This window comes from Filobasidium floriforme (assembly GCF_021052385.1).
Source record: "Filobasidium floriforme strain CBS 6241 chromosome Unknown HD553scaffold_21, whole genome shotgun sequence".
NCBI lineage: Eukaryota > Fungi > Basidiomycota > Tremellomycetes > Filobasidiales > Filobasidiaceae > Filobasidium > Filobasidium floriforme.
Window position 1 is genome coordinate 228736 of NW_025763642.1, and position 15743 is coordinate 244478.

At 53.7% G+C, this 15743-nt stretch overlaps 6 protein-coding genes across 6 annotated transcripts; 3 read left to right on the forward strand and 3 right to left on the reverse strand.

Moving 5' to 3' along the window:
• Nucleotides 1–226: 226 nt before the first annotated feature.
• On the reverse strand, nucleotides 227–1447 carry HD553DRAFT_316973 (acyl-CoA N-acyltransferase). Its single transcript, XM_046180696.1, has 7 exons — nucleotides 1332–1447; nucleotides 1249–1264; nucleotides 1083–1170; nucleotides 982–1005; nucleotides 759–911; nucleotides 626–674; nucleotides 227–557 (listed from the first exon to the last, which is right to left on the reverse strand). Exons 1-7 carry the CDS (start codon nucleotides 1388–1390, stop codon nucleotides 299–301), a joined length of 648 nt encoding a protein of 215 aa, XP_046034056.1. The 5' UTR covers nucleotides 1391–1447; the 3' UTR covers nucleotides 227–298.
• A 255-nt stretch (nucleotides 1448–1702) lies between these two features.
• HD553DRAFT_325940 (uncharacterized protein) lies at nucleotides 1703–4137 on the forward strand (the record flags this gene model as incomplete). The annotated part of the gene is made up of 8 exons (XM_046181662.1): nucleotides 1703–1825; nucleotides 1912–1932; nucleotides 2024–2104; nucleotides 2178–2195; nucleotides 2278–2472; nucleotides 2558–2841; nucleotides 2905–3420; nucleotides 3501–4137. The coding sequence occupies 8 exons, from the start codon at nucleotides 1703–1705 to the stop codon at nucleotides 4135–4137; spliced, it is 1875 nt and encodes a 624-aa protein (XP_046034057.1).
• Nucleotides 4070–5780, reverse strand: HD553DRAFT_113825 (uncharacterized protein). The gene is made up of 3 exons (XM_046176439.1): nucleotides 5195–5780; nucleotides 4682–5112; nucleotides 4070–4595 (listed from the first exon to the last, which is right to left on the reverse strand). Exons 1-3 carry the CDS (start codon nucleotides 5718–5720, stop codon nucleotides 4368–4370), a joined length of 1185 nt encoding a protein of 394 aa, XP_046034058.1. The 5' UTR covers nucleotides 5721–5780; the 3' UTR covers nucleotides 4070–4367.
• Nucleotides 5781–5983: 203 nt separating this feature from the next.
• On the forward strand, nucleotides 5984–8932 carry HD553DRAFT_113844 (putative signal recognition particle 54 kDa protein). The gene is made up of 13 exons (XM_046176440.1): nucleotides 5984–6112; nucleotides 6230–6328; nucleotides 6467–6670; nucleotides 6777–6865; nucleotides 6962–7056; nucleotides 7127–7224; nucleotides 7315–7457; nucleotides 7549–7683; nucleotides 7761–7874; nucleotides 7953–8106; nucleotides 8186–8361; nucleotides 8433–8686; nucleotides 8745–8932. Exons 1-13 carry the CDS (start codon nucleotides 6035–6037, stop codon nucleotides 8831–8833), a joined length of 1728 nt encoding a protein of 575 aa, XP_046034059.1. The 5' UTR covers nucleotides 5984–6034; the 3' UTR covers nucleotides 8834–8932.
• Nucleotides 8933–9030: 98 nt separating this feature from the next.
• On the reverse strand, nucleotides 9031–12752 carry HD553DRAFT_344818 (cystathionine beta-lyase; the record flags this gene model as incomplete). Its single annotated transcript, XM_046183033.1, has 9 exons — nucleotides 9031–9275; nucleotides 9340–9499; nucleotides 9564–9768; nucleotides 9836–10177; nucleotides 10243–10547; nucleotides 10834–11347; nucleotides 11445–12297; nucleotides 12393–12520; nucleotides 12619–12752. 9 exons carry the CDS (start codon nucleotides 12750–12752, stop codon nucleotides 9031–9033), a joined length of 2886 nt encoding a protein of 961 aa, XP_046034060.1.
• Nucleotides 12753–13346: 594 nt separating this feature from the next.
• On the forward strand, nucleotides 13347–15351 carry HD553DRAFT_316982 (putative mitochondrial inner membrane protein). Its single transcript, XM_046180697.1, has 4 exons — nucleotides 13347–13663; nucleotides 13748–14478; nucleotides 14557–14794; nucleotides 14861–15351. Exons 1-4 carry the CDS (start codon nucleotides 13497–13499, stop codon nucleotides 15246–15248), a joined length of 1524 nt encoding a protein of 507 aa, XP_046034061.1. The 5' UTR covers nucleotides 13347–13496; the 3' UTR covers nucleotides 15249–15351.
• Nucleotides 15352–15743: the final 392 nt, after the last annotated feature.

A 15743-nucleotide genomic window follows, 5' to 3' on the forward strand; every position in this document is an offset into this window, starting at 1 on the left:
CCACAACAATTCCGCCAACTTCAGCCTTCTTCCTCTTGTATTCAGGCTCGATGAGCACCTCAGGTCTTCTGTAATTTCCTTCACCACCTGCCTGCCGATGGGCTCCAGACCGTTACTGGCTGGAAGTTTCCTCGACCGGCCCCAGTTGTAATTGGTAGCGTCGACTTGAGTAGAGCCGTCCGCGCAAGAGAAGGCGATTGATTCCAGAGGTGGGTAAAAGAGCGGGTACTTGTAAATCAATATAATTTTTGACATATAGATCTGGAACCCGCATGAGCTGTATCTACGATCGTTGCACTCAACAAGCTATCTCCTGTCCGAATATACCCCACTTCTCCCTTCTCATTTGCTCCAACCTTTCCGTCTCATCCAACTTCCCATCCTCGCTCCCTTCCACCCATCCGAAACGCATCGTTACTTCCTGGAAGACCTCTACGACTTTTTCCTTCCCGAAACCTAGTTTTACAAAGAGACCGATCGAGGCTTCGTTGGAGAGGCCTATTCGAGAGATGAAGTTACGGGGAGGGATATTCAGGTGTGACTGTGCGTAATTCAGGCTGGAATGTATAGGGAATGTCAATCTGACCGGTGGCACAGTCGAGCGAACGGGATAAGGGTGGCTTACAGAAGGGACAAGATCTCCTTTGATAGGCCTTTCCCACGGAATTCGGGTTCTGGGTAGAAGACACCGCCAGGAAAGCACGATATGAGTAAATCTGGAGACCGGTATCATCTGACGTCCAAGATGAAACGCTTACCAGCAATCATAATCTCGCATTCCACATCTTCTTCCGGACCGTCAGGGAGGAAGAGGTTTGTATCCCCGATCATCTGAAGAGAGTTAACGGATTCTGCTGTTATCGATGGGACGCTAGCATCGGTGGGTTTTGAGAGGACGATAAAAGTCAATTCTGGGGGAGAAATTTGTCAAGCACATGAGCTCGCAGACAATGGTGATCGGAGGTGGAAGATTGAACGTACTGTCGTCATCCACGTGCCATTTTTCTGGAGGAGACCGTGTACGGACTCGCTAAGCGACTTGACGAAATATTGATATTGTATCTTATCTCTTAGGTGCTCACCTTGCATTTCGTACTCTTCTTGAAGGGAAAGAGGTTCCGAAGCCGTAGCCTCTAGCAGTTCTGGGCTCTTCATCCATTCGTGATACCGCTAACAAACACCAATGTCGCGGGATAATCAGCATTATCAGCATCCTCAAATCCAACCTCTGATACAATACCCTCTCACCTCGACATGTTCTCGTCTGCCCTGCCACACAGTTGGCCAAAAGTCATTATCACGTATAGTTTCGGACATGCGCGACGACTGACCGGTAGGGTACCAGGACGACGTGTTCGCCCACAATCGCTGTATTTTCGTTGAGACGCATGATGAGGTGAGTATCAGTCGATTACTATGCAACAGTCTAGCAGTCCCGCCGTCTATTTGCCGAGGGTGATCCGATTCGATAAGAGTCTCGTTCGAAGTAGGCCATCGCCGTCATAACTTACAGCTTGACCGACCACAAACATAACAAACCTCGAGTGGATGACAATTAGAAGCGCACAACGTGCTACTAGCTACTAGCTACTCGAGAGGGGCATGCTGATAGCTGATAGAGGTTGCAGAGTCATCGACAGCCTTGAACGTCGTTGGGAATTAGCATCGCTGCTCCACGTCAAGACAAGCATTCTTCGTCAAGATGGGAAACTCTCAGTCACAAACAGGTGGGAACGCCAGCGGTGGAGATGCGGCGGGCCCGACGCAGCTCGATTACTATGACCTCCTCGGGGTGGACGAAGAGGCAGGCGACGACGAGATCAAGGTGAGGAGGCACCGACGGGACTCGATTTAGCAGCAGAGCAAAGGATATTGACCTAATTATTGAACGTTGAATTGGTTGGATGAAAGAAAGCTTTCCGAAAAGCCGCCGTAAGTTTGCGCTGCAGCCTGGCTATTTATGTTCGATCCGGCCAATAGAAAGCTTACGAACCTGTTCTTCGATGATCTGCGCAATCCATAGCTCAAACATCATCCTGACAAGAACCCGGACAACATAGAAGAGGCAACAAAGCTCTTTGCGGACATACAACAGGCGTACGAAGTGAGTGACGGACTGGACGGATATATGTTTTCGGATCTCCGCTGTAACTGATAAAGGTTTCCCGGCTTGAAAGGTCCTAAGCGATCCTCAGGTATGCACCTCATCCACTTCTCAGCGGCTCTCCAACACAAAGATCTCAGCCCCAAAGCTCATGAACTTGCTACACCCCGCAGGAGCGAGCATGGTACGACCGCCATCGAAACCAGCCCGTCGCGCTTTCAGACGACGGTCTCTTTCAGCACGTCTCGAAGGGAGAAAAGGCACCACCGGTCTCGAAACGTAGACCAGGCGAACCGGGGGTCTCGTTGGAACAGCTGATGAGGTTTTTCGACCCGAAGTTGGCTAGGAAGTTGGATGACACCAATGATGTAAGAGCCGGCTTAAATTTCGGAGTTCACCGCAATGCTTGTGGCCGAATTGCTGATGAGCTTTCACTTTGGCTGACTGGGATAGGGCTTCTTCTCCATTTATCGATCCCTTTTCGAATTGCTTTCTTCGGACGAACAACTTCACGATCCGAGCAACACCGATGGTATGCACCCCGGGCCTGCATACCCGACGTTTGGGGATTCTACCACTCCCTATGCGCCTCCACCGGGTTCCACGAAGGCGGAAAAAGAGGCAGGTGTATGGGCTAGGGATTTCTATACGGTCTGGAGTCAGTTCGTCACCAACAAGGGGTTCGACTGGAAGTCGGCTTGGGATATGGACCCGTCGTATGACCGGAAGGCGAGGCGGTAAGCGCTAGCTGACAATGTCGCGCTGCAAATAAAGATTCGCTTACGCCTACATCTGTTCAGGATGGTGGAAAAAGATAACAAGCGGCTGCGAGACGATGTACGCAAAGAATACAACAATGCGGTGCGAGAGTTGGCAATCTTCATCCAAAATCGTGATCCTCGGTATCACGCCTACCAGCGTCAACGCGAAAGATCGAAAAAAGAAGCTCAGCGTGGCCCTGCCGGTCTGCGACCGCGAGGATCAGGTAAACCTCAACCTACCGCTCGAGCGCAACCGGTAGCGGCCAAGCGCAACGTTCACGCCGAGATGGCCGCTCAGCACGCTCCCGAATACGCCCCACAATCGTGGCAACAGGTGGAGTCCGTCATCGACTTGGATGAAAACGATTTCGCCACCTCGGCCAAGCCGAAGAAACCTAGTAATTGGAACGAGACGGGCATGGTCGATGAAGATGGGAGCGGGTCCGAAGAGGAAGAAGGGCAATACGAGTGTTTCGCCTGTAACAAGGTGTTTGCGAGCGAGAAGACGTGGGAGAATCACGAGCGGTCAAAGAAGCACAAACAGGCCGTCTGGAGGTGCGTTTCGATCCTCCATCCGCCATTCGATATGGGTAGTGCTGCTTCTGACCAAAGTATGGCCTCTCAACGATTGTCAGGTTGCAAAAGGAGATGATGGAAGAGGACGAGGAGCTTTTCAACTCTGGTGACGAAGAGAAGGAGGAAGCCGATGACGATTCGCTAGCAGACGATTTCGACGATGCGCTCGACCTGCAGGATGTGCTCGAAGCCGATCTGGAGGAGGATCAGAGCGAGGCGAATGCGGGCACCGAGGCCGAAGCCGATGCAGATGCAAATGCAGCTCCACAGGAAGATGAAGTCGGGGAAGTTCAGACCCAACAATCTATTCGTACGGACCACAAGGAAGATCACGTCGACGTCAAAGAAGTGCAACCTGTGATCCCCTCGACGGCGGCAACCTCGAATACCGGCTTGTCAGACGGCGACAACGACGATGAGGATGAAGAGGCGGACGAGTTGGCGAAGAAGCCTGGGGGAAAGGCGCCTGCTGCTCCTCAGATGTCGAAAAAGGACAAGCGTCGGGCAAAGGAACGTCGGAAAAAGGAAGAACAGGAGGCGGCGGCCAAGAATGGAACGGGGGCTGTGAGTCATCGAGCAACCGCATTCGTTATCGAAGCTACTAAATCACAATCTTGCATATTCATAGCACGCTTGCAACGTCTGTGGAGAAGAGTTTCCCTCAAAGACGAAGTTATTCGAGCACGTCCGAGATGAAGGACATGCTCTGGCGGAAAGCGGTCGGGGCAGCAAAGGTGCGACGGGAAAAAAGGGCGGCGGCAAGAAGCGCAAGTGATCCTTGTGGCGTGGATCTATGTGATGCAGGAGGGTGTATTGTGATGTGGATGAGGATCATGCCGTTACATGGGCGCCCGCCGAGGCGACGAAATTATAATCATACAACCGTGTACCAATGGAAAGAAATACAGCGAGAAAGAAGGCTAGGCCTAACCAACGGTGGTGGCGTTCGAGCCGGTCGGTTGCCAGTACCTCCCGCCACCACCACCGCCACCTCCTCGACCGCCCCCATCGCTCCTTCCCCGACCTGATCCGCCACCCCGAGCACCACCTCGACCTCGACCACGAGAGGCGGGTCCGGTCCCTGATGTCGCAAACGTCCCAGACTTTCGCGCGGACCATCCTGGTAGAGCTCCGTCATCCTTGTCCTTGTCGTCCTGCAAAAGAACCGCACAGAGAATTATAGAATCAGTCGCTGTATCACTATGCAACCCAGTCGCCGATCTCAAAGCTCGAAACTCACCGTCTTTCCTCGTCTCCCACCCCGCACTTTGGTCTTTTTCTTGACCGGCTCCCCGTCCTCGCCCACCTCTCCAGCCCCACCCTCCCCTTCCCCATCCTCACCAGCCTCTTCCGCCTCCCTCTCTTTCCGCTTCACCCTCTGTTCCCCTACTCTCTGATTCCGCTCTTCAATCTTCTTCTTCCTCTCCCCCGTCGACCCTCCGCCTCCAGCGGTCAGCTCTACATTGATCCTCTTTCCGTCCAGTTCAGTGTGATGCAGTTTCAGGGCCGCCTGGAGGGAGGAGGAAGTGGGGAACTCGATGAACGCGATCCCCCGGGACTTGGGCGGGCCAGGAGGTTTAGTCGTGAGGAGACGGACGGAGGGGGAATGGCCGGTTTCTCGAGCGAAATAGGCGGCTAGTTCGGAAGAGGTCGTCTTGAAAGATAGGTGGCCTACCGAATTTGACGGGAGGTCGGCGAGTCAGTACTTCAGATGAATCTATATTCGAGGATGACATGGAGAAAGTAAACTCACCGACAAAGAGGATGAATCGTTGCTTGATATCCTTCTTGGTCTTCTTCTTCTCTTTGCCCTCTTCTCCATCGACCTCCATGGCTTGCCCCTTGCCCTCGTCGTCCGCGTCGACCGCCTTGTTCTTGCCCTTCTCCACCTTGGTGACAGGTTTTACGTCTTCCTCTCGTTTCCGCTTCTGACCTGCAGATGTTTCTCCGGCCGGCTTGCCATTCGCCAATTCTGCCTCCCTAGCCAGCTTTTCACGTAATTTCTTCTCTTTACTCAGTTTACTCTTTGATTTCTTCTTTCCATCCGGTTCAGTCGTGGAATTTAAATCTGCGACCGTCTTCTGAGAATCTCTTCCGTCGATGTTCAAGGTCGCAAGGGATACATCTCCTGCATCCTTGTTGTCATCGCCGTCCTCGTCGTCCAAGAGGTCTTGTTCGGGAACGTCCTCGGGAACGGGCGCCTCCTTCTTCCCTCCCTTGCCTCCCTTGGTCCTAAAGGACTGGGCTTTTTGCTGCTTTTTCGTCAACGTCGTGGACATCCTGGCTGACTTGTCGGTGGTAACCTGGTCTTGAAGCTTGAAGCTAATCGAAGGTGCTGTGATCTTGGAATTGTAATTGAACGTTCATATGTGATCGGTGGTGTAGATGCTCATCCCTTCCGAAATTTAGGGGTCAACGGTGTTCTACAAGTCTCGGCTCAAATTGACCAAGAGTGGGCGGGGGCACCTCACGTTCGGTAGTGGACAGACGACTCGAGATTGTTATCGATGACAAGCAGCCAGCAGGTTCACCTTGCCCTCCCATTTCTTCTAAGCAGACACTGTACATACACATACATAGCTGCATACACAAGATGGTATTAGCAGACCTCGGGAAACAGCTCAACAACGCTCTCGGGCAATTATCACGCGCTTCGGTCGTCGACGACAAGGTCGGTACACTCCTTCGATTCGAATAGGGGTATCACCTGGACGCTAGCTGATCCTGCTCGACACGCTACCCAAATCCTGGTCTGCTGTGTTTCTGCTGTGATGTTCTGGGAGGATAGGTCATCGAAGCACTGTTGAAGGAACTATGTTCGGCGCTGTTGCAATCCGACGTCAACGTCAAGCTCGTAGGCTCGTTACGGACCAAAGTTCGAGCAAAGGTTAGTCGCAGGCCATCTTCCTGTACTTACGCAACATGCTCTCGTTTCGATCGAGCTGACGAGCTCATCTTTGCGATCTCTGCTGTATGCGTCCTGCTCTCTGCTGTATGCGTCCTGCTCGCTATCTGAATCCCGCAGATCAAGAAATCGCTAGAAGAAGCCGAAACAAACGGCACCGTCCGAGAATCCAACAAGAAACAGATCGTTCAGAAGGCCGTCTTCGATGAGCTCGTAGCGTTGGTGGATCCGGGTCAGGAACCTTACAAACCGATCAAGGGCAAATCGAACGTCTTGATGGCGGTGGGAATCCAGGGAGCGGGGAAGACGACGACGTGTACCAAGGTGCGTTTGCTTTACGGGTCTGGCGTCTTTCTGCGTGGTCGTTTGTGAAAGTTGAGAGTGGGACTCGGTGAAGCTGATTTGACTGACTTTGTGGGAAACCTCGCAGCTCGCCGTGCATTATCAACGGAAAGGGTTCAGAACATGTCTGGTCTGTGCGGATACCTTCCGAGCCGGAGCCTTCGATCAGCTCAAACAGCAAGTCTACCCTCCACGTTTTCTCGCTGCGACGGCAACACCCGGCTGACACAACCTCTGCTTCCATTGTCACGATTCCAATTTGGGTGTGATTAGGAACGCGACCAAGGCCAAGATCCCATTCTACGGTAGTTATACAGAGACGGATCCGGTGGCGATCGCAGCTATGGGTGTGCAAAAGTTCAAGAAAGGTCAGTCTCGTCTCGTCACATCGGTGGCAATGTGCTCCAGTGTTGACGGGATGGCGGACCAATGCGATAGAGCGGTTCGATATCATCATCGTGGATACTTCTGGACGGCATAAACAGGAGAGCGAGTTGTTTGCCGAGATGGTCAATATCGGGGAGGCCGTCAAACCCGTAAGCTCTATCTCGTCTCTCGACCTATAAGTTACCTCAGCACGGTGACTGGAAGTGACGCTGAGCTTCATCCAATGTCATACGCTGCAGGACATGACTATCATGGTGCTCGACGCCTCGATCGGTCAAGCGGCAGAGGGGCAGAGCAGAGCGTTCAAGGAGAGTTCGGATTTCGGGGCGATCATCGTTACCAAGCTGGACGGGCACGCCAAGGGAGGTGGAGCGATCTCTGCGTGAGTGTGCGCAATTCGCAGTCGAGATGAAGGCGGACGAACTCTTTTGGGGGGTGAGGATCCTGACCGTCATGGGTGGTTTCGTTTGCAGCGTCGCAGCGACCAAGACGCCAATCATCTTTTTGGGTGTCGGAGAACATTTCAACGATCTGGAGCGTTTCGTGCCTTCGCCCTTCATCTCGAAATTGCTCGGTATGGGGGATATGCAAGGTCTTTTCGAACACATGTGAGTCCAGGCGGTCCTAATCTTGGGGACCGACACGAGCGCCTTGACTGATCTTGCTATCGCCTTGGGACTCCAAGGCAAGACGTAGCGATGGCCAATCCAGACAAGCAGAAAGCTATGGCAAAGAAGCTGGAGGAGGGCAAGTTTGCACTGCGGGATTGGAGAGAACAGTTGACGACCTTGATGAGCATGTGAGTGCGGTTTGGATCGGATATTTTCCAATCACACTAAAACGGTCGAGAATGACGGCTAATGGGAACATATAATAGGGGATCAATGTCGAAAATCATGTCCTCGATTCCAGGCTTGTCGGGCGCCATGGAGGGCATGTCAGATGAGGACACGGGGGCCAAACTGAAACGCATGATCTACATTATGGACTCGATGCGAACGGACGAGCTGGATTCAGATGGATTGATATTCGTGGGTTTCTGTTCTCGTTAATGCACAGGATTGTATGGTTCCGGCTAACAGGTTTTACATCGTTGTTGTTTGTTCATAGATGCGGCTCGACAAGGACGGTCTGCCATATGCGCTCAACAAGCGAGCCGCTCGAGTAGCAAGAGGGAGCGGGACGAGCGTCAAAGAGGTGGAAGAGTTATTGGCACAGGCAAGAGCAATGCGAGGGCTAGCCAAAATGGCTGGAGGCATGGCAAATGCTAGCAAGCAGGATTCATGGTACGCTTGAGACGTCATTCTCCATGGTTCTCGGTGCGGTCTCACTTACAAATCAACTTGCGGGGCTACAGGGCCAAGGCAGCTCAACAGATGCAAGCCGGTGGTCAGCGTCCCAACATGCAGCAAGTCCAAGCGATGCAAAAGGCTATGCCTCCAGAGCTCCTGCGACAGATGCGATCGGCAGGATCGCCCCAGGCCGCTCAGAAGGTCATGCAGGAGTACATCGCCAAGAACGGCGAGGGGGGCATCGACATGCAGTCCATGATGAACGCAATGATGCCAGGAATGGGAGGTATGATGGGAGGAGGAATGCCGGGAATGCCAGGTGGGTTAGCACGTTGAACAACCATTTACTTGCGTAAACTTACAACTTCTCCTGGTAGACATGGGAAGTTTGATGAACATGATGGGAGGCGGGGGTGGTGGCGGCATGCCTAACCTGGGCGCCCTGCGAGGCATGATGGGCATGTGATCGACCCAAGATCTTCAGATCGGCACGAGACATCACGCTCTCCCCCTCCACATATTCGCTTTCGATCGATTTCATCGCGAGACATTACACAGCTTTAATACAACTCCAGTCGACTCCTTTTGTGAACGACGTGTACAACAGAACAGGCAAGATCATGAGAACGTATCGAACCATATCCGAGAGTGCCGGATACCTGGTCAAGTGAAGACCCAGTCTCCAGTCTTTTCGGCCCAGACTTCCAATCGAGCGGCATCCACCTCTTGGAAAGCTTTGCGAATGGGGATATGATTGTGTTCGCCCGCTCCAGGGGCATCGACGTCGACGGCCCGGCTGGAAGAATGCAAGACTCCAAGTCCAGCGCCTCCGACAGCTGTCAGGTAAGGTTGGAACCCGTCGTCCAAGAGCGATTGAATCAGGTCCTGCAATTGGGCTTCAGGCATTTCTGTTGAGGAAATGCCGGATCATAAGCAGACGAACGTGCTTCGAGCTAGATAGATCCGGCTTACCATCAGGGATGAGTGTGACGGCGCATCCACCGCCTCCAGCTCCCGTCAATTTGGTCGAAAGGTTGTGGGGCGAAGCACCGGTCCTTGCACGGATCAACTCGAGTGCGGGGTGCGAAACTCCCAAGTGAGAGAGGTGGTCGTGATTCTCATCGATCAAGGACTGGTGAAAGGGATAATGAGAACTCGACGAGCAAATTTGTTTGGTATGTACGCCTTAGACTCACCGACAAGCCAGAGATCAGTTGTTTTCGAGGGAGATCGGCGGATGTAAGGAGTCCAGTTGCCCGGTCCGCGATATCCTGGATGGCGGTCATGACCCTCTTGCCGTCAGCCGGGTCCGCTTGCATCTTGCTAGCCACGCCAGCTACGAGCTCCTTCGTCGATCGCGGCACTTTGGTGTCGGTAAGCAAGAATCGAATTGACTTGAATCTGCGAGAGGCGTTTTCTTAAGGTCAGTCAAGTAAGGAAGGAAGTAAGCTGCTTCTCCGCTACTCACCCTCGCAATCCGGTCATTCCCCCAGGCTTCCCGTTCATCGCTCTCGAAAAGCTCAGGGCTCCTCCTTTGACGGCAACGGCATTGTCGATCCCACTAGGATTGCCGTGAATGACCTTCTCCGCCAAGAACGCCCAGCCGTTGATCAGGTCCGCTTGTGACGCAGGAATCCCACGATGACCGGAGTACGGCGCATCAGCCTCGGGTCCATCTGATGTAGGCTGAACCTCGAGCCTGTCGAAAAGTCGCAGGAAAGCCGCCGAGATGCACGAGGCATAGGAAGCTGAGGATCCAAGACCTGCTCCAATGGGCAATGCGGATCGAGCGCAGTAGCTGGCTCCTCGTCTGCGTAGAGCGTCATCAGACTACTGTCAGCGTCAATCGAGTGGGTTTCGCGAAGCCTGACTGACCTTTCCTGCTTGTTTCCGATGGTCATGTAGACGTAAATGATCGCCAACGCAGCCGCATGAGCGGTCGACCCCAACCCGTCATCGGTCAAGAATTTTTCTACCGCAGCGAAACTAGCAGGATCCAGCTCGGCCGGAGCCTTGCCCTCCTTGTCAGTCGGTTGAGCGGTGAATGATCCCCAAGGGAGGACGTCGATGTCCCACTCGCGAACGAGCCCGATGTCAGGCAGGTCGAGCGAGAGCTTGTGGTCGGGTCGACGGGAAAGATGGGCAAAGCACCGGAGGTTGATTGAGGCGGCGATGGCGGTCTGTGGAAAGGTCAGAAAAACCCGGCGTTTGACAAGGTACGATGGCATTCGAGGAGAAGCGCAACGATACACGCGGTATGGGATATAGCATCAAAAGAGTAAGCCTATGATACACTGGACACGATTTTTGGCCCGCAAGTCGGTCGCTCGGTGCCTCTGATTGCTCTTCTCGACGTATGTTTTATGTACGAGCTACTTTTTTTTCGCTTTGAGGATGTCTTTATAGCTTGTGAGACATGAAGAGCAAAGGAGATGGGTTGAGGAAAGAGAAACCGGATCAACGCACAACTCCGTGAACAACCGCGTGTTCGCCAAACAATATGACTTTTCCTGGGGCCGAGACGAGGATGTCCTGATCCGCCGTTGTCGCTGAAGATGAAGATGCCGAGTTCGAGTCGTTGGTGGAAACCGCGCCGGTCGTCTGCCCCTCTTTACCCTCAGGTCCAGAGAATCCGAGCTTAGTCTTGACGTTATCGACCAGAGCCCCAACGCCCGACTTCTGTTCATCCTCGGCCAGTTGATGTCCCTTGCCCTGCATGCCGCTCCTAGCAAATCGTCCAGCCCGCTCCACGATCCACCTCTCGGGATCAGCCACATAGATGTCCCTGGTAGGTTCCGCCGTGGTGGGAGTGGCGGGCTCCGAGTCGATATCGAACCGTTGATAGATGGCTCCCGACTCGAGCAAGGAATGTTCGAGATCGTCTATCAGATCTCGAGGGTCTTCAATGCCGACACAAAGCCGGATGAGGTTTTCGGGAAGGCCCCGTTCAGCCCGTTTTTCCGCCGAGATGGATGCGTGGCTAGAGTATCACGTCGATCCAGGGTCAGTCCATAAACGGTCGCAAGTCTTTGGAATGGCGGTATTGGGAATTGGGTGAGATCAGAGACTAGACTCACGACATGACACAAGGCATACTGATCAGACTGTTGACACATCCGAAACTGACGCTGATCCCCCACAACCTCGTCCCTCCTACGATCCTCTCGCTCGCGCCCACATCGCCCGTCGTGAAACTGAGCACGGCACCCGCCCCATCAGCTTGACCATAATGAACATCCCTGTCGGGGTGCGTGGCGAGTCCGGGAAAGTTGACGTGGAACCCCAAAGTATTGAGGTAGAGGGCGACGAGATGGGCAGTGGCGCATTGACGGTCCATTCGGATAGACAAGGTCTTCAAGCCTCGAAGGAGGAGGAAACAATCCTGAGGCGCCAATCCGGTTCCGGTTGAATTGATCAGGAAAGCCACACGTTTGGCGACCTCGTCGCGCTCGACAGCGATGATCCCGGCCATGACATCGTGATGCCCAGAGAGGTACTTGGTACCCGAATCATAGACGATATCCGCACCGAGGTTGAGCGGTCGTTGAAGGTAGGGGGACATCATGGTGTTGTCGACCACGACGAGGGCTTCCGGGGAAGCCGCGTGGACCAAGCTGGAGATCATCCTCAGGTCGGCGATCTTGAGGAGAGGGTTGGTAGGGGATTCGACGAGGACCATCTTGCACCTCTTCCCCACGTCTTGGAGGACCGCCTCGAGGTCGTCCCGAACGTCCAAGTCTAGGTGCCTGACCTCGGCACCCCCTTGGGTCTTGAGGAAAGTGAGGAGACGGTCGGTGCCTCCGTAAATGTCGGTACCGGCCAGTACGACGTCGCCAGGTTGGATCAGGCGGAGGATGATGTCCAACGCCGTCATTCCCGTGCTGACGGCGAACGCACGGCTGCAGGTGTAAAGTCGGGCGAGTTGCGTCTCTACAACGATGTAACCAAGGAGTCGAGTGTGAGTGATTTGAGGCTTTTATAAGAACGATAGTCGAACCTAATCAGCAGAGGAGCGGAAGACATACCCAAAGCCGTCCTCGTAGGGTTCCCACTTCGGGTATAATCATACTCCCCGTTCAAGCCCTTGAAAGTCGCCGTCTGGTAGATAGGTACCGAAGAAGCCCCATACTGATCTTTACTCTCGGTCGTCGCGCTGTCCAGGTCAGAGCAGGTGTATTAGTCTTCCATGGCTCGTGATGAGAACCGGATTGCGGATTTCGGGTGGAACGAGAGGGACATCTGGGCACTCACCAGATGGTCCCGAACCTCCAGTTCTTGCGACGATCTTCGACTGACGAAGGTTTAGACGGGAGCGATGCGATCGAGGTGCCCAATGGAGATGCTACACCTGGAGTGGGTGGGGTCGAGTAGTCGTTGTCGTTCATGATCCCTCTTGGAGCGTGGCTAATAGCTCCTTGGCGGCGAGGTGATGGTGATAAGAGGCGAGATTCCGCGTGAGCTGTTGAACCGCTTGTGAGGTATTTCGATGATGCTTTTTGGCACAAGGTTATGTCTCTGGCGGAGACTTGTCTTGGTTTCTGTCTTTGAGCGCAGTAGTGGTTGTGTTGTATGACAGAGCTGTTGATGGAATATGGATGAATGTGTGTCTGACTCGACATCAGCCTCAACTCGACACAATCACGCCATCCCAATTGCGGGGTAACGTCCAAAGTCACGTGATGCCCCATGTGCGCGTACATGAGGTGCGGTCACAACTTGTGTCCAAGTGACGTGGGCATGAGTAGCCATATTACAACCCAGTTGCGTGAATTGGCCGTTGGCAGGAAAACAGAACCATCAGTGATGATAGTTGCTCGCTCCGCTTCCGTCGACTTGCGAACTCTTCCCAGTAACCGCTTTGTAATAGTTCGGCCCTTTGACCAAAGAGCCGTGTTAGCACCACGCCAGAGGAAGGGGGAAGTGATCGATAGTTGATCTCACTTTTTGCATTTTTTTATGGTGATGACTATATGCGATGACACGTCATCGGTCACTTGGGTACTAGCCAATACCTGTCGATTGATAACGTGAGCATCTCTCATCCCATTCTTGAGACCCACCAAAGTTGGAGAGAATCTTCGAACATTCGTCATTCAGGGACTTGCAATGGATCGAGATTCAGCGACGTCATGAACAGGTTAGCCTTGCCATCAAATAAAGAGCCAACAATACCGGCCTCGTCGTCGGCAATCTCTACCACGATGGACGCCGGATCCACCGAGATCGAGCTGCCCGGATCGACACCAACGACGGCGGACAAGCCGACCTCGCTGCTGAGCAGTATCATGGCAGACAAGTGAGCATCCTCTTCCAGCTCGCTTCTTCGTCAAACCAATCGCCTCGTGTCTGACAAACAACCCCCAACGTTTCCTAAGCTAAGCCCATACTTTTCCGCCGGAGCCGGTCTTATGGGCATCGGCGTGGTGCTCGGCGGTCTTCGAAAAGGAGTCAACCTGGCCGGTAATTTCGCTCAGCGGAGGTTACTCGTCACTCTAGAGATTCCGAGTAAAGATCGTGCATATCCTTGGTTCTTGGAATGGATGGCTGCGCAGGCCAAGGCGGCGAAAGCGTTGGAACTGGAGGCCGGCGAGTCGAGCTCGGCATCGACATCGATATCGAGACCGTCGACGACCTCGAAGATCAGACAGATTTTGTCCGGAAACATCCCCGTCCAATCTCACCAGCTCGCCGTCGAGACGACCTACAAACAACACTCCAACGGATCCACCGAAGCTCTCTTCACCCTGGTCCCCGGCCCTGGGACACACTACTTTCGTTACAAGTCCGCTTGGATCCAATTGAAACGAGAACGGGATTCCAAGTTGATGGACCTTCATAGTGGGATACCATGGGAGACAGTCACCTTGACTACCCTCTCACGGGATAGGAACCTCTTCCCTTTGTTACTGAAGGAAGCTAGAGAGCTGGCGGACAGGGAAAAGGAGGGCAAGACGGTGGTGTATACGGCTTGGGGCACGGAATGGAGACCATTCGGAAAACCGAGGAGGAAGAGGGAGACGGGTAGTGTGGTATTAGCAGAGGGAATCGGGGAGAGGGTGGAGAGCGATCTCAGGAGGTTCTTGGGGAGGGGCAAGTGGTATGCTGATCGAGGTGGGTCGAGACTTGACACCAAGTTACGCCTTGGCATAGTTTCAACGTAGCAAACTCGTTTTCCCTCCCGCACAACAGGTATTCCTTACCGCCGAGGATACCTTCTCCACGGTCCACCCGGTTCTGGAAAGACCTCGTTCATTCAAGCCCTGGCCGGGAACCTGAGCTACAACATCTGTCTGCTAAACCTGTCCGAAAGGGGCCTGACGGATGACAAGCTGAATCACCTCTTGGGGATCACGCCGGAGCGGAGTATCGTGCTTTTGGAGGATATCGATGCCGCGTTCAACCGGAGGGTGCAGACTAGCGAGGATGGGTGAGTTCTCGATCGCTGGGAGCGCTTGGCGGTCTTTGATGCTAATTCAATTCTGCTCGCCTACAGGTTCAAATCGTCCGTGACCTTCTCGGGCCTGCTGAACGCCCTGGATGGAGTTGCGTCGGCGGAAGAACGGATCATCTTTATGACGACCAACCATTTCGACCGGCTCGACCCGGCTCTCGTCAGACCCGGTCGGGTGGATTTGAAAGAATTGTTGGACGATGCTGTGCCTGAACAGGCCAAGAGGCTGTTCAAGAGGTTTTACGGAAAAGACCAGGACGGGGCAGATGAGGCGGAGATTGCGAGGTTGGCTAGCAAGTTGGCAGGGATGGTTGGTGATGAGATGGGACGCGGGAGGAGGGTCAGTATGGCCGCGCTTCAAGGGCACTTCATCAGGCATGCTCCGGGTGAGAGCTTGGATACCTTGAATGACTTGTTCGGTGAGCGATGATGCGTGCATGGAAGAAAAGAGAGAGCGTGTTGTATTCGGACATGCCAGTCTTCGTTATGATTCCTGGCCGATATTAGATGCATGGCGGGATCGCAGGCGGCGGTCCGAGGATCTTTGTCTTTCGTAGTGTCAGTGCGATAAGTTTCGGGTTTGATACGTAACGCCGCTCGGGCTTGCACAGGATAGCTGGTCCCTTTGACCCAAGACAACCTGGCCCACTCGCACGACCTAACGCCGGTATCCATCAAGAGGGTACGATACCGTCCGGCAGGTAGCTGTCCAGAGGGAACCCATATTCGATAGTCTCGGTCCTATCCAAAGGTTTGACGAGATCGTGCCTATGGGGTCACCTTGGCGATGCACACGTCATCGAACATTCGTCACGGCTGCTTCTTGAAGCCAGCTCAGAACGAAGTCTTGGACCTTGTGATCGATTGGCCTCCGCTAGGTCCAGTCGCCATCACTAACATCCGCGACGCCGTCTACAATACTAGC